The sequence below is a fragment of the Trifolium pratense genome, linkage group LG7 (assembly GCF_020283565.1).
Source record: "Trifolium pratense cultivar HEN17-A07 linkage group LG7, ARS_RC_1.1, whole genome shotgun sequence".
Lineage (NCBI taxonomy): Eukaryota > Viridiplantae > Streptophyta > Magnoliopsida > Fabales > Fabaceae > Trifolium > Trifolium pratense.
This window is the reverse complement of record NC_060065.1, coordinates 40261216-40285040: the sequence shown is the minus strand read 5'-3', so window position 1 is coordinate 40285040 and position 23825 is coordinate 40261216. Positions and strand designations below refer to the sequence as shown.

General features: G+C 36.0%; 1 protein-coding gene across 2 annotated transcripts; it reads right to left on the bottom strand.

Annotated features, from left to right (window-relative positions):
* Positions 1-15988: 15988 nt before the first annotated feature.
* Positions 15989-21682, bottom strand: LOC123898993 (kinesin-like protein KIN-14Q). Of its 2 annotated transcripts, XM_045950048.1 has the most exons (15): positions 21415-21624; positions 21202-21282; positions 21017-21094; positions 20592-20924; positions 20399-20460; positions 20101-20311; positions 19759-19835; positions 19568-19667; positions 19111-19386; positions 18727-19012; positions 18127-18501; positions 17810-17847; positions 17552-17715; positions 17316-17441; positions 15989-17025 (listed from the first exon to the last, which is right to left on the bottom strand). In XM_045950048.1, exons 1-15 carry the CDS (start codon positions 21494-21496, stop codon positions 16261-16263), a joined length of 3054 nt encoding a protein of 1017 aa, XP_045806004.1. In that variant the 5' UTR covers positions 21497-21624; the 3' UTR covers positions 15989-16260. The 2 variants fall into 2 exon arrangements, with proteins under 2 accessions (XP_045806004.1, XP_045806005.1); XM_045950049.1 differs by lacking the exon at positions 21202-21282 and having other exon boundaries at positions 21415-21682.
* Positions 21683-23825: the final 2143 nt, after the last annotated feature.

The following is a 23825-nucleotide window of genomic DNA, read 5'->3' as shown; positions in this document are numbered from 1 at the left end:
GCAGCAACAACATTAATGGGACGATGAGAGGATTCTGAAGGAGAGAGTGCATAAAGAAGAGCTTGGTAGAGTTGAGAAGAACCTGTCCCTAATACTAAGAACTTATCTTTTGTGACAGCATTACCGACCACATTGTGGAGCCTCATTGTTTGCATCCCTCATTTGTGGCACCATATACCAACATAAGTTGTTTGTATCACCAAGGTAACTCATCCATTCATCACATTTGATCTCTACCGTACATTCATCTCTCACCTTCTCCCAATATGGCCGGAATGCCACTGGATCACCCCTACCAAATTTTGCCCCTTAAATAATTAACTTGTGTCTAAAAATAAAAATAACAATAATAATAATAATAATAGTAATAATAATAATAATAATAATAATAATGGCATAGGAAAATAATATGACGTGTAAATGGAGGTGGAAATAAAGATAATTTACTTCTCAACATTGACAAAGGAATTGCGTGAGAAAATAAAGAGGGGTATTGTTTTTCCATTGGAATGTGACAAAGGTGAAGTACCATTAATAGTAGAGACCATCATACATGGCTCAAATCCATACATGGCTCAAATCCATTTCGTATACTTGATCAACTTATTTATATATATATATATATATATATATATATATATATATATATATATATATATATATATATATATATATATATATATATATATATATATATATATATATATATATAATAAACATACATTCAGGTAGTATCATGAATATTTAGATGCTACCATACTTCTTTATCACGGCCGTATCCGAGAATTTAGAGGTCCCGGGCAAATTATAAAAATGGGCCCCTTATAGAAAACATATATTTTAAAAAAAAAAAAAAAAAGAAAGAACATAAATATTTAAATTGTAAACAATTTTCAATAACAACAAAAGTAATCATTCATTCTTGTGACTAACAAAAAATGTCATATTGTAGCATTTTCTGAAGCAAATTCATCAACCAAGTTCTTACCTTGTTCCTTATGTTCAATGAAAGGATTTTCAGTTTGCATGTGGGTTTTGAGCTAGAGAAATTGATGAATGGTTGGAGGGTGACAAGGATTTGGCGTGAGAGAGAGAGACAAGGAAATTGTAAAAAAAAAAAGTTTTTGCTGATAAATATGGAAGAGAGAATGAAAGGATGCAATATTTTGTCTTATGTATACTCATTAAAGGACTATTACCAAACTGCCCTCTTGTTCATTTCTTTTTCTATCCTTTAATAATAATTCTATTAAAGTTTAAAATGTGGGTTGTTACACCACATGCGTCACAAAATAAAATAAAATGAACCAATTAGCAAAAATATTGCAATAGTAATTGCGGCTATATAGACCGTATTTTCTCCCATTTTATCTCAATATAAAAGTTTGTTGCAAGATTGCAAATGCAACAGCAAGTGTAACATAGAATATGGTCGATATCACGAACTCACCCTATACGCGAACCAGCATGACCGGTGCATTTGGAGAATGTGAAGACCACAACATCATGGCCAAGCTGATAAGTAATGGGAGTGTATTGCGGCCAGTAATAGTGTAAGACCCGTAATTCCACAGTACCTTTTGCGTGAAGAAAATAAGTAATGGCTAAGGAATTTAGGGTTTTTGGTTAAGTGTTTTTGTGAGTATCGTCGCAATAATAGGATTTTTGCTGAGATGGAGTCTGTTTTGTGCTCGTGCGCTGGAAAGGCACAGACTTTTGGGCTGTAATCCTCTTTTATGTATGAGAAGGTTTATGCAAATTCAGAATGACGAGTTTTGGATTATTCTCGCTTTTGGAAAAACGAGTAGAAATTTTACCCGCTGACGTAAAATTTTACGGTTTCTGAATTCAGTAGAATTTTGGGTGGAAGTTTTATATATCTGCGCGAGTTAGGATATGTCCTGAGAATAATTTTCGAGAGTGTGGAAGAAAATTACAGTCGCGGAAAAAGATTCGGCGATAAGTTTTGGAATTATTTTGAGACGGACTTCCGTTCCGTAAGTTTTCTGTTTTTACGAGTTTTGCTCGTCGCGGCGCGCGAGAGCTGTGGGGCGTGAGAGAAAATATCTAGATATTTGTTAAAGTAAAATGGATGGCTAGGATTTGATCTAGAGAAAGTGCTTTTGATCCAATGGCTAGGAATGACCAAGACCAATGTATAGTAAGGAGGTTTAGATTTTTTGGGGACTTAGAAAAATCTGAATTTTTCCATTTCTCTTCCTCTCCAAACCGTGAAGCCATCCCCCATTTTCATACCTTCACCAATTTTTCATTTCATCACCAAATCATCTCATTCCAAGCTAGGGAAATCCATAGAACTTGCAAGGAAATCACTTCTCTTAAGGTAACTAGCCTTCTCCTTGTTTTTGCTTGGTAGAAACTCATGATTCTAGGAATTTTTGGGTTATGTTCTTGAGAATTATTTTTCTAGAAATTAGTTTTGGTTGTTTGTGGTTCTAAGGAAGTGTTTAGGAGTAGTATTTAAGCTTGTTTAAGCTTGGCATGTTGTGATTTCCATGGTGATTAAGATTTTCATAAAATCTTTTGTTAGGGTTTGAAAAACTTATTTGAAATGCTCATAACTTTGGAAAATTGTGTTGTGCTTTTATTTTTGAAGTTGTTTATGAGCTTTGTAGGGAAATGGATGTTAGGAAATGGTTTTGTTTTTGTGAAACAAGAAAATTTATTTTTTATGTGTGTTCTTGAGGTGTTCATGAACAAATTTTTGGAAATCCTTGCTTTGGCCCTCAAAATGATTTGGTTGATCAATTTCAAAGACTTGTGGACTCATAGATACATGCTAGGTATTAGTATTGGAAAAATTTTGAGTGTGGTCCTTATTTTGAAAACTTTTGGTCATGAGAAATTTCGGAAAAGTGTGGTAGAGGTTTCAAAATTAGTTAGGGCTTTGAGGGAGGCACAATGGTGGCCTAGGGCGAATTACCATGCAAAAAAATTTTGGGAAAAAAATGGTTTTAGTGTTGTATGTGTGTTAAAGAACCTAAAATTGAATTTTCGAAATTTGAGGCTTTGCCCGGAAAATTTTTTGGGGCTTGGATTAGTAACTCGGGGGTATTATGGGATATTACCATGCCCTCGGAAGCGAAAAATTTTGAGCGGAAGTGCCACTTCCATTTTGGAGGGCAGAACCTAGAGCTTGTGTGGGGGGGGGGGAAATTTGTGAAATTTTTCTAAGTCCACAATTTTGTGAAAAATGAGCATGCTTTGATGAAATGATCATAGGTGGGTCAAAGTTTGATTATAGGATTGTATTTGGAAAGAAAAACTTGAAACTTGCGACGCAAGAAAAACTCGATTATTTTGTCGAGATATTTTCGTAAAATTTTTAGGTTGTTTTCAAGTGTTTTGGTAGTGTATGAAAGTGTCCTTTGAAGTTTAAAACCATAGAGAGCAATGGTATGCTTTGAAAATGAAAATTTGTGGGAGAATGCCTTGATTTCTCAATTCTGGACGAACTGTGCAGGGGCATTTTCGTCCATTTAAAATTGTTTCAGTTCCCTCAAAACTTAACCATTTGATCCGTCTTTTCGAGACGAAGAGTTTGGCGTATGGTTCGTCTCGAGTGGACAAGAGTTGAATTAGTTATGGTCATTTTAGTTTGAAAACTATTTTGTCGAAAATGTGTTTGTTTTGTGAAAAATAGTGTATTTAACTTCGGGAATTTTTAATCACTATGGGGAGGACTCGAATATAATATCCGAGAGTGTTAGGAAGTGCCTTAGATGCCTCTAGACCTTTGTTGATAGGTTTAGTTTCATTATAATACTTTGGGCGTGACTTATGGATTGTACGCTCCACTATTTTAGGGCGCACGAATTGTTGCATAACTCGGAATCGTTTGTAATTGGAAGTTTCGCCGAGGTAAGGGCACCTTTTTATTTCCGTCAATAGCATTAGGGTATGCTTGTGGTTATGCTTGTTTTGGTTCCATGCTTGTGTGCTTGGTTGTTTTCGATGTTATTTGTCTTACGTATATGTGGGAAATATATGTGTTGACATGTGGTTATGAATAGGTGTATGTTTGTTGCATTAGTATATGTAGGGACGTATGCTCATGCAAACATTGTCGGTATTTGATCTGGGTGATTGTACCGGGTGATACTTCCGCCTTTAACGGAGACGGTATTTGATCTGGGTGATTGTACCGCCGTTAATGGAGCCGGTATTTGATCTGGGTGATTGTACTCCGGAGTTATCCACCAATTGAGTTGGCATTTGATCTGGGTGATTGTGCCGGGTGTAATCCACCTTTTTCCGGAATTCATGCATGTGGCATTCGATCTGGGTGATTGTGCCACAACCATTCATTAGAGGTCTTGCATTAGGGTATGTGTGCACTTTATTTATTCTTCTTGGTGTGAGGATGTGATAAGTGTTTACCGCTTTCTATTCTGGTATGTGTATTCGGTATTTTATTACTTGTTTCCAGTTGGTGACCCTTATTTTGCATGCCATATCGCGGGCTCCTCCCACCCCCAGACGATGGAGCGCCATCTGAGACCGTAGGCCATGTGGACGGCGAGGACTTCGTGGACTATCCCGGAGTGTAGAGAGTAGCGCTTGTTAGGCTACATTTTGGTAGGCTTAGGTCCTAGGTTATATTTTGGGATGACTGTATGTTTTATACATTATACTCAGACATGTTAGTGCCGTTGGGCCTTGTGATATATTCGGTTCATGACTCGTGTCTTTTTGGTTGATGAACTTGCTATATCCGTTGTATGTAAATTATTCAGGTACACACTTTGCTTCGAGGAAGCCCTGTAATATAATGTGTTGATGTTATATTTATTTTCTATTGAATGACGAATTGCCGAGATAGCTGCGGGCGTTCACGCGCGCCATTTTATTTAAGCGTGTTGTTTTAAAAAAAAAAAATAATACCCCTTTTTATGCTTTGAAAAACGGGGTGTTACAAATAGGCCAAGTCATAAATGATTTTCCCTTCAACTCCAGAGTTCACTACCAGTACACGAAGAGTCTCAGTAGGGTTGTTTGGGAAGGTCACAACCTCTATGTAAGGTTCATCTTTATCATACAACATTGATGGGACGATGAGAGGATTCTGAAGGAGAGAGTGCATATAGAAGAGCTTGGTAGAGTTGAGAAGAACTTGTGCCTAATACTAAGAACCATGGTTGTCAAACTCGTGATTAGACTCTTAAACTCGTACGAGTTTACGTATCTTGGAAGCAAAAACGAATTGAATCGCTCATAGAATCGATTTTTGATAAACTCGATTAGATTCGAATAGACTCGCATAGACTCGTATAAACTCGCGAGTTTATGGCGAGTTTACGAGTCTATAAATCTTTCTAAAAAAGATTTAATTTTTTTTATTAAAAAATCCCCATCCAAAACACAAAATAAAAAAAAAAAAAATTGAAAACCCTTAATGAAGAAAATAATGAGCAAACTGAAGTTAATGTTGAGCAAGTTGATGTTACTGCTAACAATGTTGAGGAACCTGATGTTATTATTACCAATGTATGTAATGGTGGCGACAATGTTGAATTAAGTGGAAATTCAAGCAATCCAACCTTGGTTAGTGTCGAAGAAAGTGTTTTATCTAGGGCAGAGTTTGATGATGATGGTGAAGATAATGATGATGATTATATTGGTGGTGATGATGTCACCAGAGCTTTTGATCTTTGAAGCCATTATCATATATATATATATATATATATATATATATATATATATATATATATATATATATTCACCGGAGCTTTGCTATTTTGTTTGTTTTATTATGAAGCTTTTTTGTTGACAAATTTGTTTGGAGTTTGAAATTTGAATTTTTATTTGAAAATTGAATTTTATGTTAATTGGTGTTCCATTATATATATATATATATATATATATATATATATATATATATATATATATATATATATATATATATATATATATGTCATTTATGAGTAACTTATAGGCTTTTTAAACTCATTTTTAAGTTTCCATAAACTCGTACGAGTCTACGAATCGAGTCTACGAGTCGAGTCTACGACCCTTTTCGAGTCTGAGTAGACTCTCGAGTCTGACAACCTTGCTAAGAACTTATCTTTTGTGATAGCATTACCGACCACATTGTGGAGCCTCAAAATTGCATCCCTCATTTGTGGCATCATATACCAACATAATTTGTTTGTACCACCAAGGTAATTCATCCATTTGTCACATTTGATTTCTACCGTACATTCATCTCTCACCTTCTGCCAATATGGCCGGAATGCTGTAACACCCTAACCCAAACTACCCTTAAAAACGTAATTTTAAAAACTTTTTAACAAGCGTAAAGGCAGAGTGCCACGCGGTAATTAAAACACAAGCATACACACAGAGCATCATGAAATTTAACATGAAAAGCAACAGCGGATTCCCATCAAACCAAGCATGCATATATATACATATATATATATACATAAGCCATATTCATCCCCAAGGATGTCACTTATACAAGAACTAGCATATCAAAAGGTAACACCGATATACGATGAAATCCAAGCGTAACCCCGACTCGATGTTACATTACCAGAGCATTCACTATTTACAAACTCTAGTCAAAAGCTAGTACTAAGAGGAGTAATCTATGCTAAGTCTCCTCACCAAAAGGTATCTTCAACACCCAGCTAATACCGCAGTCTAAACGTCGGCACAATCCTCAGCCTGAATATCTGAACCCCCAAAGGTCCAGCAAATAACACAAAGCAGAGAGTTAGAAAACATAATCGCATATCATACGAGCATAAGAAAGACCTTACACTTTCGAACTACATCATACATATTCTAACTCACGTCAAAACATCGCACCAAACAGTTATCAATTAATAAAGTTTAGCACAGTTCAACCAGATAATGTCACTTACCATTTATCAAATATATGCGCATTTACCCTAAGGTATCTAATGCCAATTAATTCACTGTCATGCCATCCCTAGACATAACTAAATGCATGTGGTACCAAGATGTCTCACCAACGGTGGACCAAGAACAGTTTTATATCATGCTGGATATGTCGGAACTTACCGAACCATCTTATCTCCCTTGGATAAGCCAAAACAGTTTTATATCCTGTTGGATAGCAGCTCTGGACTCATGGATTCATCTAATCCGATCCTCGGCTTCATTATGGACACATAATCCATTTTCGTTATTGGAACCCAAGTTTCCAATGTTCACATACAATCATGAATGCATGATTACTTTTAAACACATCAAATACATGACGCTATCTAGCTCGAAGCTATTCATTCACTGATGCGGAAACACAATTCCAACATCTAACACATTAGGATAACACAATATCCTATCACTCAATTCATAATTATTCACATGATAATTATCTGCATACTCATTTTTATACACACAAGGTTTCATTTACACTTATGTCATAAAACATACATCATTCTCTTATCATTGCAATTTAATGCCAAAACATATACATTGCTCACTTTAAGCTACAACTTATTGCACACACGTTTATCATTCAAATAACGATTAACAATAAGCATTAACAGTATCAACATGTATCAACAATCATGTAAGGATACTCTTAAACCATGATACAAGTGCCTAATCACACTTAGAAACATCAACAAAAGTTGCAGGTTCAGTACTGTTCGCTGAGCGAATCCAAAGCGAACAGGTAGCGAACTCATTCGCTAAGCGAATCTCAATTCGCTGTAGCGAACTACATCAGAGGATTACAGGTACATGGCGAACAGGTAGCGAGCTTGTAGCGAGCTTATTCGCTGTAGCGAACTACTATTCGCTAAGCGAACTACACCAGAAAGAAAATCTGTTCTTGAGTTATCTAAGGCGGTTTAACACTAAATCAACTCAAAAATTCATCCAAACATGTTATAAATTCATATAAACAGCCATTCTAAACATATATGGTATCAATGAACATTAATCATCCCTTCCAAACATCCAAATACCTCTAATAATCAAAATCATGGCAATTACTTGAGTTTTAAGCAACTTTCATAAACTTTCCAAAAATGATCCAAACACATACATATTCATCATGGAATCAAGCTAGTGATTAACACATACAAAGTGATGATGAAGAACATCATACTCACATACAAAAGCTTAATCAAAAGTCTAAAAGAAATTGAGTGGGAGAGTTCGGGAACGGAGACATAGACAATCTCCCCCCTCCTTGTCACTCAAGAATCATGAATTCTAATCTCTTACCTTAAGTTTGGTGATGATCCAAGCCTTCTCTTGCTCAAGCTTTCTCTTAGCCAAAACCCTAGCTCTTGCTCTAACTTGCTTCTACTCACTCAACTCAAAGAAATGAAGTTATGAGACTATTCATAAGTTGGACTTGCTACTTATACTACTTCTCATGAGTCATGAACCAAGCCCAAATGACTTAGGCCCATGCCTCTCACGCCCCATTAAGCCCAAAACAAGGTTCTCGCGCCTAATAACTTACGATCGGCTAAATAATTATTCGTCGCTCACTAAAATAATAAAAGCCAATTAATAAATAAAATAACATTTAATAAAATATACGAATACGAAAAACGGGTCGTTACAATCCTACCCCCCTTAAAAGAATTTCGCCCTCGAAATTACCTAGAAACAGATCGGGATAAGAATCTCTCATCTTGCTTTCCAACTCCCACGTTGCATTCTCACCAGCCGGTCCTCCCCACACGACTTTCACGGATGCAATCTCTTTGTTTCTCAACCTCTTCACTTCTCTTCCTTCTATCCTCAAGGGTACAGTCTCAATGGTCAAGTCATCCCTTACTTGAACATCGTCCGATTCAATTACGTGTGTCGGATCAGACACATACTTGCGCAACTGTGATACATGAAAAACATCGTGCAAATTCGCCAATGATGGCGGTAATGCAATCCTATACGCAACTTTCCCAACTCGCTTCAAAATCTCAAACGGTCCAATAAACCTCGATGTCAACTTCCTTGACTTCAATGCACGTCCTACTCCAGTAGTCGATTTAACTCGTAGGAATACATGATCCCCCTCTTGGAATTCAATATCCTTCCTCCTCTTATCATGATAACTCTTCTGTCGACTCTGAGACGCTTTCATCTTCTCACGAATCATCCGAATCTTCTCTGTTGTCTCTTGTACAATCTCTGGTCCAAGAATTGCACCTTCTCCAGTTTCATACCAACACAGAGGTGTCCTACACCTTCTCCCATACAAAGCCTCAAACGGTGCCATTCCGATACTAGAATGGTAACTGTTGTTGTATGTAAACTCTACCAACGGTAAACAAGAATCCCAACTCACGTTTTGCTCCAAAACACAAGCCCTCAACAAATCCTCTAAGGATTGTATCGTCCTCTCCGACTGACCATCTGTCTGAGGGTGATAAGCTGAACTCAACCTCAACTTCGTTCCTAAAGCTTCTTGCAAGCTCTCCCAAAATCTAGAAGTAAATCTCGGATCTCTATCCGAAATAATACTTGTTGGAATACCATGTAGCTTCACAATCTGCTCCACATAAATCTCGGCCAACTTAGGCACCAAAGTACCTTTCCTGATAGCAATGAAGTGAGCACACTTCGTCAAACGATCTACCACTACCCAAATCACCTCGTTACCTTTCTTGGTCTTCGGTAAACCTCCCACAAAATCCATTGCAATGCTATCCCATTTCCATTCGGGTATAAACATTGGTTGCAACAAACCAAACGGCTTCTGATGTTCAATTTTCGATTTCTGACAAGTCAAGCATGAATAAACAAATTCAGAAATTTGCCTCTTCATTCCCGGCCACCAAAACAACTTCCTCAAATCCTGATACATCTTGGTTACTCCAGGATGAATACTCAAACCACTTCTGTGACCTTCTTCCATGATCATTCTTTTCAATTCGGGTACATCCGGTACACAAACTCTTCCGTGAAATCTCATGACTCCACTTTCATCAATCTTGATATTGGTCTCCTTACCTTCATTGATGAGTACCAACTTCTCCATCAATTTCTTATCCGATTTCTGACGTTCTTTAATATCTTCGAGAAAAGGATTCGTCAACTTTAACATTCCAAGCTTCACACTTGAAGAAGTAACCTCACACACAAGACTCAAGTCTCGGAATTCTTCAATCAACTCTAACTCTCTCACCATCAATGATGACATATGCAAAGTTTTCCTACTTAAAGCATCGGCCACTACATTGGCTTTTCCAGGGTGATAACTCAATTCAAAATCGTAGTCCTTTAAGAATTCGAGCCATCTCCGTTGCCTCATATTCAACTCCTTCTGGTCGAATAAGTATCTCAGACTCTTGTGATCACTAAACACTTCAAACCTCGATCCATACAAGTAGTGTCTCCACACTTTCAAAGCAAACACCACTGCGGCTAACTCCAAATCATGCGTTGGATAGTTCCTCTCGTGAACCTTCAGTTGCCTTGAAGTATATGCTACCACATTACCCCCTTGCATAAGCACTCCGCCAAGTCCTAACTTCGAAGCATTGCAATACACGACGAACGACTCTTTGGCATCAGGTAAAATCAACACGGGTGCAGTAGTCAATCTTCTCTTGAGCTCTTGGAAACTCTTCTCACAAATACCATCCCAAACAAACGCTTGATCTTTCCTCGTTAACTTGGTTAACGGTAAAGCCAACTTCGAAAAGCCTTCGATGAATCTTCTATAATAACCGGCCAAACCAAGGAAACTTCTAATCTCTGAAACAGATTCCGGCGTTCCCCACTGTGACACAGCGTCAACCTTCGCAGGATCTACCGCGATTCCTCCACTTGAAATTATATGCCCTAAGAAACTCACCTCTTTCATCCAAAACTCACACTTCGACAACTTGGCATACAACTTCTTCTCCTTCAAGACTTGCAAAACAATCCTCAAGTGCTCTTCGTGCTCTTCCTCGGATTTTGAGTAAATCAAAATGTCGTCAATGAACACCACCACGAATCTATCCAAAAATGAATGGAAAATTCGGTTCATATACTCCATGAAAACTCCAGGTGCATTAGTCACACCAAACGGCATAACTGAATACTCATAGTGCCCATACCTCGTCCTAAATGCAGTCTTAGGTATGTCTTCCGTCTTTACTCTAATCTGATGGTATCCAGATCTCAAATCGATCTTACTAAACACACAAGCTCCAACTAGTTGATCCATCAAATCATCTATCCTCGGAAGTGGATATTTATTCTTGATCGTCACTTTGTTCAACTGACGATAGTCTATACATAGTCTCATGCTTCCATCTTTCTTCTTTACAAGCAATACCGGCGCTCCCCATGGCGAAACACTCGGTCGAACAAACCTCTTCTCAAGCAGCTCTTCAAGTTGCTTCTTCAACTCATTCAACTCTGACGCTGACATTCGATACGGCGCCATCGATATCGGACTAGTTCCAGGTACTAGGTCGATAGAAAACTCTACCTCTCGCTTTGGAGGCACGTCAGATATATCATCTGGAAATACATCTGGGAATTCACAAACGATCGGTAACTCTTCTATCTTAACTCCTCCCTCGAGTTTCAATGATGCAAACATCATGAACATCTCGGCATGTTCTTTCAACGCTTCCGATACTTCCTTCCCGCTCATCAAATGCAAGTTCTCCTCCGGCTTCGGAAAAACAACGGCCTTCTCACGACAGTTGATATGAATTCGGTTGAAGATTAACCAATTCATACCAAAAATTACATCCATACCACTAAGTGGAATACACACTAAATCCATACCAAAATGCCTACCAAAAATGGTTACGGGGCAGTTACGACATACTTGTCGAGTAATCACTGAACCATTAGCAGGAGTTTCTATTTCCATCCTACCCATCATATCCGTTAAAGGAATACTAAGACGCTTCGCACAATCCAAAGAAATAAAAGAATGCGTCGCTCCCGTATCTATAATCGCAATTAAAGGAGTGTCATAGATGAAACACGTACCTCTAATGAGATTGTCCTCAAGGCTAGCATCCTCTCCACTCAAAGCAAACACCTTGCCCATCACCTTCTTGGGCTTCTTACAAGTTATACTCTTGTGGCCTTCATCTCCACAGTTGAAACACACCACCTTTGTCCTACAAACCTCGGTCTTGTGGCCCAGCTTTCCACAATTCTTACACCTATCTCCTTTCTTAGGGCAATCATAAGACATATGACCCCTTTCTCCACAGTTGTAACAACTTCCATTCACCGGCTTCTTACCACCACTTGTATTACCCCTACCGCGGTTATCATAAGGTTTTCCGCGCTCTTGTCCTTTCCCTTTTCGGTCATTCGCAGCCTTGTAGTAGTTCACCTTAGCTCTACCATCTTCATCACAGATCCTACTCTTGTTCACAAGGGTCGCAAAATCCCTTATCTGTGAAAATCCAATCATATGCTTAATGTCTGGACGTAGACCACTTTCAAACTTCACACACTTGTCGTTCTCCGCTTCCATAGTGTTGTAATGCGGGCTAAACGCACACAAAGTCTCAAACTTGACGGCATAGTCAGCCACCGTCATATTCCCCTGTTTCAACTCCATGAATTCCACCACTTTCTTGTTCTTCACATCAACAGGAAAATACTTAACCAAAAATTCTCTTTTAAACATTGCCCATGGTATAGCCATACCACCGGGCCCTAGCCTCAACTTAGCATTCTTCCACCACACATTCGCTTCCTCGCGCAACACATATGTCCCAAGGGTTGTCTTCCCTTCCTCGGAACAATCCATTGCTTCAAAAATTATCTCAAGTTCCTCCAGCCACTTGTGAGCTCCTTCCGGGTTGTAACCTCCGGTAAATGTTGGCGGTTTCTGCTTCATGAACCTTTCCAACCTCATCTCTACCTCTCTTCCAGGTTGATGATCTCTAACCACAATGTTGGTGAGTGCGGCCAAAGCCTCCGCAATCTGAGCATTCGTCCTCGCAGCAGCCATGATTCCTGAACGAATCACAACTAGACGTTAGAAAGTACTAACAGTGTTCCCTACACATGCTCATACGGGGAAAAGAAAAGTCCTAATTGGTTCACACGAACCGACCTGCTCTGATACCACTATTGTAACACCCTAACCCAAACTACCCTTAAAAACGTAATTTTAAAAACTTTTTAACAAGCGTAAAGGCAGAGTGCCACGCGGTAATTAAAACACAAGCATACACACAGAGCATCATGAAATTTAACATGAAAAGCAACAGCGGATTCCCATCAAACCAAGCATGCATATATATACATATATATATATACATAAGCCATATTCATCCCCAAGGATGTCACTTATACAAGAACTAGCATATCAAAAGGTAACACCGATATACGATGAAATCCAAGCGTAACCCCGACTCGATGTTACATTACCAGAGCATTCACTATTTACAAACTCTAGTCAAAAGCTAGTACTAAGAGGAGTAATCTATGCTAAGTCTCCTCACCAAAAGGTATCTTCAACACCCAGCTAATACCGCAGTCTAAACGTCGGCACAATCCTCAGCCTGAATATCTGAACCCCCAAAGGTCCAGCAAATAACACAAAGCAGAGAGTTAGAAAACATAATCGCATATCATACGAGCATAAGAAAGACCTTACACTTTCGAACTACATCATACATATTCTAACTCACGTCAAAACATCGCACCAAACAGTTATCAATTAATAAAGTTTAGCACAGTTCAACCAGATAATGTCACTTACCATTTATCAAATATATGCGCATTTACCCTAAGGTATCTAATGCCAATTAATTCACTGTCATGCCATCCCTAGACATAACTAAATGCATGTGGTACCAAGATGTCTCACCAACGGTGGACCAAGAACAGTTTTATATCATGCTGGATATGTCGGAACTTACCGAACCATCTTATCTCCCTTGGATAAGCCAAAACAGTTTTATATCCTGTTGGATAGCAGCTCTGGACTCATGGATTCATCTAATCCGATCCTCGGCTTCATTATGGACACATAATCCATTTTCGTTATTGGAACCCAAGTTTCCAATGTTCACATACAATCATGAATGCATGATTACTTTTAAACACATCAAATACATGACGCTATCTAGCTCGAAGCTATTCATTCACTGATGCGGAAACACAATTCCAACATCTAACACATTAGGATAACACAATATCCTATCACTCAATTCATAATTATTCACATGATAATTATCTGCATACTCATTTTTATACACACAAGGTTTCATTTACACTTATGTCATAAAACATACATCATTCTCTTATCATTGCAATTTAATGCCAAAACATATACATTGCTCACTTTAAGCTACAACTTATTGCACACACGTTTATCATTCAAATAACGATTAACAATAAGCATTAACAGTATCAACATGTATCAACAATCATGTAAGGATACTCTTAAACCATGATACAAGTGCCTAATCACACTTAGAAACATCAACAAAAGTTGCAGGTTCAGTACTGTTCGCTGAGCGAATCCAAAGCGAACAGGTAGCGAACTCATTCGCTAAGCGAATCTCAATTCGCTGTAGCGAACTACATCAGAGGATTACAGGTACATGGCGAACAGGTAGCGAGCTTGTAGCGAGCTTATTCGCTGTAGCGAACTACTATTCGCTAAGCGAACTACACCAGAAAGAAAATCTGTTCTTGAGTTATCTAAGGCGGTTTAACACTAAATCAACTCAAAAATTCATCCAAACATGTTATAAATTCATATAAACAGCCATTCTAAACATATATGGTATCAATGAACATTAATCATCCCTTCCAAACATCCAAATACCTCTAATAATCAAAATCATGGCAATTACTTGAGTTTTAAGCAACTTTCATAAACTTTCCAAAAATGATCCAAACACATACATATTCATCATGGAATCAAGCTAGTGATTAACACATACAAAGTGATGATGAAGAACATCATACTCACATACAAAAGCTTAATCAAAAGTCTAAAAGAAATTGAGTGGGAGAGTTCGGGAACGGAGACATAGACAATCTCCCCCCTCCTTGTCACTCAAGAATCATGAATTCTAATCTCTTACCTTAAGTTTGGTGATGATCCAAGCCTTCTCTTGCTCAAGCTTTCTCTTAGCCAAAACCCTAGCTCTTGCTCTAACTTGCTTCTACTCACTCAACTCAAAGAAATGAAGTTATGAGACTATTCATAAGTTGGACTTGCTACTTATACTACTTCTCATGAGTCATGAACCAAGCCCAAATGACTTAGGCCCATGCCTCTCACGCCCCATTAAGCCCAAAACAAGGTTCTCGCGCCTAATAACTTACGATCGGCTAAATAATTATTCGTCGCTCACTAAAATAATAAAAGCCAATTAATAAATAAAATAACATTTAATAAAATATACGAATACGAAAAACGGGTCGTTACAAATGCCACTGGACTGGATCACCCCTGCCAAATTTTTCCCCTTAAATAATTAACTTGTGTCTAAAAATAAAAATAACAATAATAATAATAATAATGGCATAGGAAAATCATATGACTTGTAAAAGGAGGTGGAAATAAAGATAATTTACTTCTTAACATTGCGTGAGAAAGTAGAGAGGAGTAGTGTTGTGTCATTGGAATTTGACCAAGGTGAAGACCCATTAATAGTATAGACCGCCATACTTTAATATATTAATATATTCTTTATTTTATTGATGACGAAGGGTGTTTATATCTGTCACTCTTGGTTGATTTTTGTTTTTATTTTAGTTGTTATTGTTTGCTTTATATATAGCAAGAGGAAATATATTATGTGAAAGAGATGACTAATAATATCTCCTTTATTTTCCCTTATTTATCTCATTTATTTGTCTCCCAAATTCATTCTCCCTTATTTATCTCATTTATTTGTCTCCCAAATTCATTCTCCCTTTCATTCTCCCTGCAAGTTGTTTCACATCTCAGCCATTAATTAAAGATCGAAGGGTTCATATTACTTACTAGCAAAATCAATTGAAAATGATCGAGACCATTGATTCAAAATTGAACGGCGTGTGTGCGTCAAATCCAAATCTCACATTGTATTCCGATTTCCGAGTGTTTCTTGTCACAATTTAAAATTATAGAAAAACTAAACACCGCCATGCATAATTTACAAGAGACTTGCTCCATTCTCCCATAAAAGTTTTTAAAAAATAAAAATAAAAAAATTAATCCATTGTCCCATTTCACATGAAAAATGATACATTTTTCATACCTTAAAAACACACAAATCAACGTTATCTATCCACACATTGCAAAAAAAAAAATCTAGATCAACTCATCTTTTATATCCATGCCCTTTCCTTGTCCTTATGACTATTCTTCTGTTGAATCTCTTTTGCACCCCCACCTCTTCTCCCATTTCCAACTTGCACCCCTCTTTGTGCCAATTTCCCTCTACTTCCAATAGAAACTCTCACTTTCTCCATCCCTACATTTACACCACCAACTTTTCTCATATGTTGTTGTAATGGAGACCTCACTTGTCCTTTCTTATGTATGCTTCTTCTTAGTATGCTACCTATCTTCTTAACACCACTTTTAACTTCTTTAGGACTCTCTTGTAAGGTTTCTGATTCCTCGTTTACTTCTTGGTTTGTTAACTTTGGTATGAACGGTGATGATTGAAAATGTGTTAAGTTTGGGAGTGGAATCAAAGAGTTTCTCCTTGAAATAGCTGTCGAAGGAACACCGCGCGGTGTCATTGTGCATAATGAAGCTCTTGATGTCTTCTTTGGAAGTAGTGATTTGATATCGGCCATGTCGGGGTTGTTTTCTTTCTCATTGTGATCAATACACTCGATGGAGCTTTCTATTGTAGAAAAGGGTATATTGTAAGGTTTTAAGATGTTGTTCTCGGTTAAAGGTTTAGCAGGATCATTAAAATTTTTGAGAGTTGCTAATGGTCTATTTGCAAGTGGTGTTGCTCTCCAAATTGGATTGTTTTGCTCTTCTTGATGCTTCATTTGATGTTGCTCAGCTATCTTCGAGTCTACATGTTGACGCGCTAACTTTCTCTCAATCATAAGTTGCGATTCCAGTTCCTTGACCTTCAAGTTTGCAAGGTTAAACAATTGTGAGGATAAAAATTGTAATATGTACAAGATAAAGCACCCTCAATCATAAGTTGTAGTGTTTGGATTGGTTTATTTGAGTTTATCTACTGACATAAATACTTATGGGACAATTTGGAAGAGCTTTGAAAATAGCTTATGACATGTCTATAAGCTCTTCGGGATAACTTGAAAACAGCTTATAGCTTATATGAAAACATTGAATTTATTTTATATAAAAAGTGTCTAATTAAGTTGTTTATCCAGATAGGGACTTCATCTGATACCTTATCTTGAAGAGCTTTGTTTTTATGATCTTTTTCCTTCATTTTGGACTCGAAGCCATGGATTGTTTCCTCCATCTTCTTGATTTGAAAGTCCTTCAGCTTTAGCTCTTGTTTAGTTTTCTCAGCCTAAACATCAAGAGTCAACATAAATTGAAAAACAAATATACAATGAAACAAACTATATATCACAGTTAAGACGTAAAATCATGATAATCAAAATATTACAATAATCATACCATCTGTTTATGTTTCAGAAGTTCAATAGTGTCCCACTGTTTTTTTGGAGGGCCCAATTCTATCCCCCTTACTCTACTAGCAAAGTTTAGAGAGCAAATTGTCTCGCCCAAATCGTTTTCATTAGGACTGATCTGTACAAACATGAGTGTCTTTGAGTCTCCTCCTAGAAAAAACAAGTTTGTTCATCAAATTCTATAATCACATTTGCATACATGCAGAGAGATAGAACTTAATTAAGCAAATGGAGAAATATTTACCTAATGAGTCTTGTAACAAGTGTGTAAGCTTAGAGTTCCTGCATAATGAAGAGCAATAGAATCAATGTTTGTTTGGATAAACAACTTAATTAAGCGATGAGTGCTTTACGTATAAACTATTTTTATGGCAAAAGATAAAATAAAGTCAAATTGTTTTCATATAAGTTATAAGTTATTCTCATAAGCTATCCAAGATAAAATAATCTCATAAGATATTCCAGAAGTTCACTCAGACAGTCTCACAAGTACTTATGTCAGGGGATAAGCTCAAATAAGCCAATCCAAATTTATGATTGAAAAATAAAATGGATAATAACCTGAAAGGGATGTGAGAACTTTTAGTTGCAAGAGCTGAAATGACATCACCAAGTGCAGAAAGAGATCTATTAATATTCTGTGTCTCCTTCAATCTATCACCTTGAACTTCTGTCTTTGCAACTCTTTCACTGCCTGCTAAGTCCACAAGCCATAACTTGCTTCTAGTGTGTTCTCCATTCAACAGATTTTCTCCCTTAACCATGACACAGTGAATGCAGTGAGATCGGCTACTGTGCTCGTTCGCATTAGTTGAGCTTACGGCCCTTGCATTGCTACCAGTTTGTAGGACTTCCCACACTTCATTCATGTTGTTCACATGTGCCTCAACCAACCCCGGAATATGCATTCCATCACCAGATTGCCTTATCTCCAATCTACAATTAACCACATTTAGTTACTATTATGAAAAACTGCAACAATAAGATAAGCTAAAGTATAGTTTTCCTTAAAAATTGTATTTAATTGATATATGTAACAACAGTGTAAAGATAATTGACGGTCTAAATTATTTTTACACTGACAGGTGCGTCCAAACTAATCTCGTAAATATTCCATTGAAAATAGGATATGAAAATAACCGAATGGTTTTGTTAGTTTACCTTTTTCCAGACATTCCTGGATGATTTCCTGAAACCAGCAAATCTCTTATTTGCTCATTGTACACTTCTAAGACACTTACGGAAACATCATAACGATAGAGGGATTGTCTTTCCTTGATTATATCAAACATTTTCTCAAGAGTCCTGAAATTAACTCCACGAGCGTCTTCTGTGCCCTCCATTGTGAAGGTTTTTCCTGTACCAGTTTGTCCGTATGCAAAAATGCATACATTGTATCCATCTAAAACCGAGGTTGCAAATGGTACAGTGTCCACAAAGATATCAGCTGTAAAGAAAGTAAACGAAAATCTGTCAAAATATGCATTTAACTTCAATTTAGAACCAAATTAAATTGACACTTATGTCATTAAAATGCTTAATTACCTTGTTCAACTTGAGGGCTAAACACAGCATCAAACTTAAAAGTCTTTTTTGGAGATCCATTTGACATTACAGTAAGCTCACCATCTCTAGCAGAATCAAAATCTAAGGCCATTGCGGCTCCTCCTTTTATCTCTTCAGCATTGAGCGGCCTACACCGGCAAAAGACCCTTATGTTTCCTCTCAACTCCAATACCTTATTGTAAAGCTCTTTTTGAACCTTAGCCCCTTCAATATATTTGGACTTGAGATCTTCATGTGACGCTAGTTGTTCATTCACTATAAAAACGAAAGTGCATTTTAGAGTCTTGGTTCTCCCCTTTCCGATTTATTCAGTAACCATCTAAATAACATAACTGCCTTAACTGCTTAATAATATAATAACTGCAACATATATAATATAATAACAATACTAATAAGAGGTCTAACCGAGATTCATTACGCAACAATGTCTACTTACTTTTAGACTTGATGATGAGTCCCAATTCACTTATATCAGCTTCATATTTCTTGTATGCTTCTGCTTCCTCTAATAGCTTCATGTGTTCCATTTTCATAATCTATACAATGAAATTCACTACCAAATTATAACTATAATTTTACCTTTTAAATTTTCTTGTCATACATTCAACATTTTTAGGATATCAGTACCTTCAATTTCCTCGTCAAGTCTCTTAGTGAAATAAACCACTTGCTTTTCTCTTTCACTTGCCCTTCAATAGCAAATGCTGCAAAGCCAAAAGTATCGGTGGATATTAAATTAACATATCTTAACTATATGGATTTAATTCATATACACTATTAGTGTAAAGATTTTACACAATCAATCAATCGTAATTCTCAGATCATTAATAATGTTTGCCTTTAATCACAATAGCTTTTAAAGTCACACATATGTTGATAGTATGAAACCATTTACACTAACGGTATATCAAAATTAAAAACTCTTAAGTATATTGGTTATGTATTAACTTCATAAAGGTAAATGCTTACCTAAAGATCCTACGTGCATCGACTTGCGCATTAGCTCATTCTGAAGCTCTTTTAAGGACTTCAAAGCTTCTTGACATTCACTACTTTTCTGCTGATTCTCCCTCTTGAGCTCCCCCAACTCCCTCCTAGTTACTGCCAGCTCTTTTCTCTGACACTCAAAATCTCTTTTCAGCTTCAGAAACTTCTCTTCTACCCCGATATCCTCAGCATCCTACAACGTTATCAATTTATCATTGTGATCATAAGCATTTTGCTACTAAGTAAGAAAAATTAACTCTATTCGTATAAAGAACCATACTTCTGAGCATTCCAATTCTTCCTCCTGAGACACTCTAGCATCTTCTAACATTTCATTATCTCCTGAATTTAACGGAAAATTTTGTTGGTAAGTAATAATTTAGACTATAACCAGAAACATCACGATATTTAGACCTTATGTTCAAATTTCAAAACCATTGTTCACAATTAGAGATATCAAGAATTAAACTCACTAAGCGAGTAATCTCGAGGCGACTCGTCGTTTGTTATCGGTGGCGGATGAAGCTCAAATGAGGCTTCAGGTGATAGTAACTCTTCTTCCGGTTCAATAGTTTGACACAAATTGGAAAATTTAACAGTTGGAGTCTTATGGACATTGCAAACTTCAACTTCAGATGCATTGATTCCATTCTCAAGAGAAAGTTCCATTGATGTATCCAAATTGAAGCAATTTTTGCTCTTCGATATCTCAGGAGAATCACAATAACTCATTCCTGCAATATCTGGTGAGCCAGCACAGATCACTAAATCCGGCGAATTCATTGAAAACCCTAATACCGATCGTCCTGAAACAAAATCAGATCTTCAGACACACAAACACACATAAATACAATCAAAAAATTCTTGAATTGTGCAAGAAATCTCAAAAAAAAATTACCATCAACTAAATTTTTCGCAATTGGGTCATCAAATTGCAAACTGTTCCTTTCAAAGCTTTCATTTTCCCGAGACAATCCTACATCATCAACAACATAAAAATCTTGGTAACCCATCAAAATCAAGAACATGGGGTTCATCAAAAGCAAGAAAAGATTCAATTTTTTAAATTTTTTTCATCCTAACCATAACTAGGGTTTCCACCACAAGATTGGGGATCTGCATCCATAGCTGAATTCAGAGAGCTAAGAGATAATTGTGAAACACCTAGATGAAATTAAAGCAAAAGGGTACACAAATTTAATCATCAAATTAAGAATTTTGAAATAAAAATTCAATTTTTATTGCTTGTATCAAAAAAAAAAAATGAATTATGAATGAATAGTTGAAGAGTCTTACTAGTGGAAATGGTTTTTTGTTGTTGAAAAGAAACGTCAGTGAGAAGAAGAGGATCATAGTGATTCCATTCATTATCTTCCATTGATAAAATAAAGTCACAAACCGTTTGAACTTTTGAAAACTGAAATAATAAAAATAATAATAATGATGATGATTAAATAAAATGAAATAAAGGGTTGTGTTTTGCTTTTTAAGAAGGTTATGATTATGATGAAAAAGGGGGAAATTTTGCTGTGAAATGGGTTTTATTTGATTTTGGAAACTTGCCTTACTGAGAAAATTTGACCGTTGGAGGGTTTGAAATTTGAATGGTGACAAGCGGAATTTGCATGGATTTTGTGCTTTGGATTCTGACTTTGGATAAAACCAAGTTATTGGAGTACAAAGTACACGTGACGTTACACTTTTTATACACTTTGGATTTGATTTTAGGGTAATAATAATTTCGATTGACTCACTAAATAGAGAAAGTGTCCTTTGTCCTTTGGTGCAAACTGCAAAATATATATTTCCTCCGGCAAATTTTTACTTTTTAGATTCATTCAATAATTGAATGAATTTAGTTATTGAATGAATTTAAAATTTGAAAATTTGCTTATAATTAATGTTGGATGGAATATTCAATTCGGTCACTATTATAAATAAATTTGACTTTTTTTATACATTAAAAAATTGATGTATTTAGTCATTATGGATTAAATACATTTTAATATACCAAAAAAGTCAAATATACTTATAATAATGGTAGGAGGGAGTATGAAATATGAGCATAGATTCACGAGTTTTGTGGTATAGTTTAGTTGGTAGAGACATTGAACATAATAATATGTAGAATCGGGGTTATAATTCAAGTACACTATTTATTTTTAGCTAAAATTCTAGTCATTATAGGTTATTTGATTAAAAAAAAATTGGTTTGAGAGAAAGTTTCATGTGATCACAAAGTCACATAATTTGAAAAAATATTTTCATTTTGATAAAATTTAGACACAAACATAAAAAACAAATAGAAGAATTAAGAATCAAATAATTTGTATCTTTAAAATAATGAGATGAATTAAATATGTATTTTTTTCTTTTTGTGCTCAAATAATTTCTCATGATTCAATTAAGATGCAATTAAATGGGTGTTTTATTGTCAATTAAATGGTTATTTTTATAAAACACGAAAAGTATAATAAGTAGTTATAAGGTTTTTTATTATCTATTTACATATTATGGCAAAGATATAAATGGATATTTATGAAGATAGATAATATGATATTCGTGTCTGACCCGTTAAATAAATATGAATTTGTCTCATATCTTTACGGCTATCTATAAAACGGGTAAATCACAAATTTTGAAATATTTGTAGATATTTTAAAATATCCATGGATAATAATATATTTTTGTAAAAAAAAATTTAATTACCTGGAATCTATTCAACGTCTTTTTAACGAAATAAAAAAAAAATTAACACATAGTATTAATACATTTTTTTTTAATAAAGAAGATGGCCTAAGCCTAACGGAAAAAAGATTATAAGCGAACTAAACAAATGGTAGCAATCTTCATTACATGAGCAATCAATAAGTGACTAAACTTTGAAGGACACCCCACAAAGAAAACACTCCCATGGTTAGTCAAAGCATTTGCACAAAAATTTACCTCACGACAAGAATGACGAACTACCACTTCTCAATCAAGTTATAGCAGTCTTCGGATTCGCTCCACAAGAGATTTCCCAATAATGCTACTGCTCCTGTTATCATCAGTAATGTTCCTCACAACAACTAATGAATCAATATGAAGCTCCACAGCTCGAAAAGTTAAACGCCTCACATGTTTGAGACCCTTTATCGGACAATCACGCATGAGATGCAATAATGTTTCAGCTCCCATTTTGCTGTTATTATAATAATAATTACTCAAATAATCTATTACTAGTATGATTCATCAACCAAACAAAATACCTGACTCGCTCCGGAACTCGCAATTTCCAAATACTAATCCAAACGCTTTCATTATTTCATCTTCAAAATCACATAGAGTTTGTTACATACCGTTTAGCCCAACTTTTTTTTAGGCGTAAAAGTTATCTATTCTATACTAAAGAAAATACATTAGTTTTGGTGTAGATTTTTTATAATATTAACAATACCCTTATTTTTTTAGTAACAACAAAAATCTTTTATTAACAAACTCATCATAACATAAGACACATTGCGTCAAAAAAAAAGACATTTTTTTTTAGCAGCAAAAATTATTTATTAACAAACTCACTATATACATAAGTTAGACACAACAGGAAGGTGTTTCTCGTACCTGTCTGACCCGCTAGTTCTAACTATAAAGCTAGAAGTAATAGCTTTAAAACTAAAATAAAAGTTGTTTGGTAAATCTTACTTTAAATAAAAATAGGTTAAAAG

What these genes read in the sequence shown, in the direction of transcription:
- LOC123898993 (XM_045950048.1), bottom strand. Translation starts at nt 21,496, where the DNA reads ATGGAAGATAATGAATGGAATCACTATGATCCTCTTCTTCTCACTGAC. An exon ending in TGCGAAAAATTTAGTTGATG is followed by an intron (nt 20,925 to 21,016) that starts GTAATTTTTTTT and finishes ATTTTGTTTCAG; the next exon opens with GACGATCGGTATTAGGGTTT. An exon ending in AGTTCTCACATCCCTTTCAG is followed by an intron (nt 17,848 to 18,126) that starts GTTATTATCCAT and finishes TTCATTATGCAG; the next exon opens with GAACTCTAAGCTTACACACT.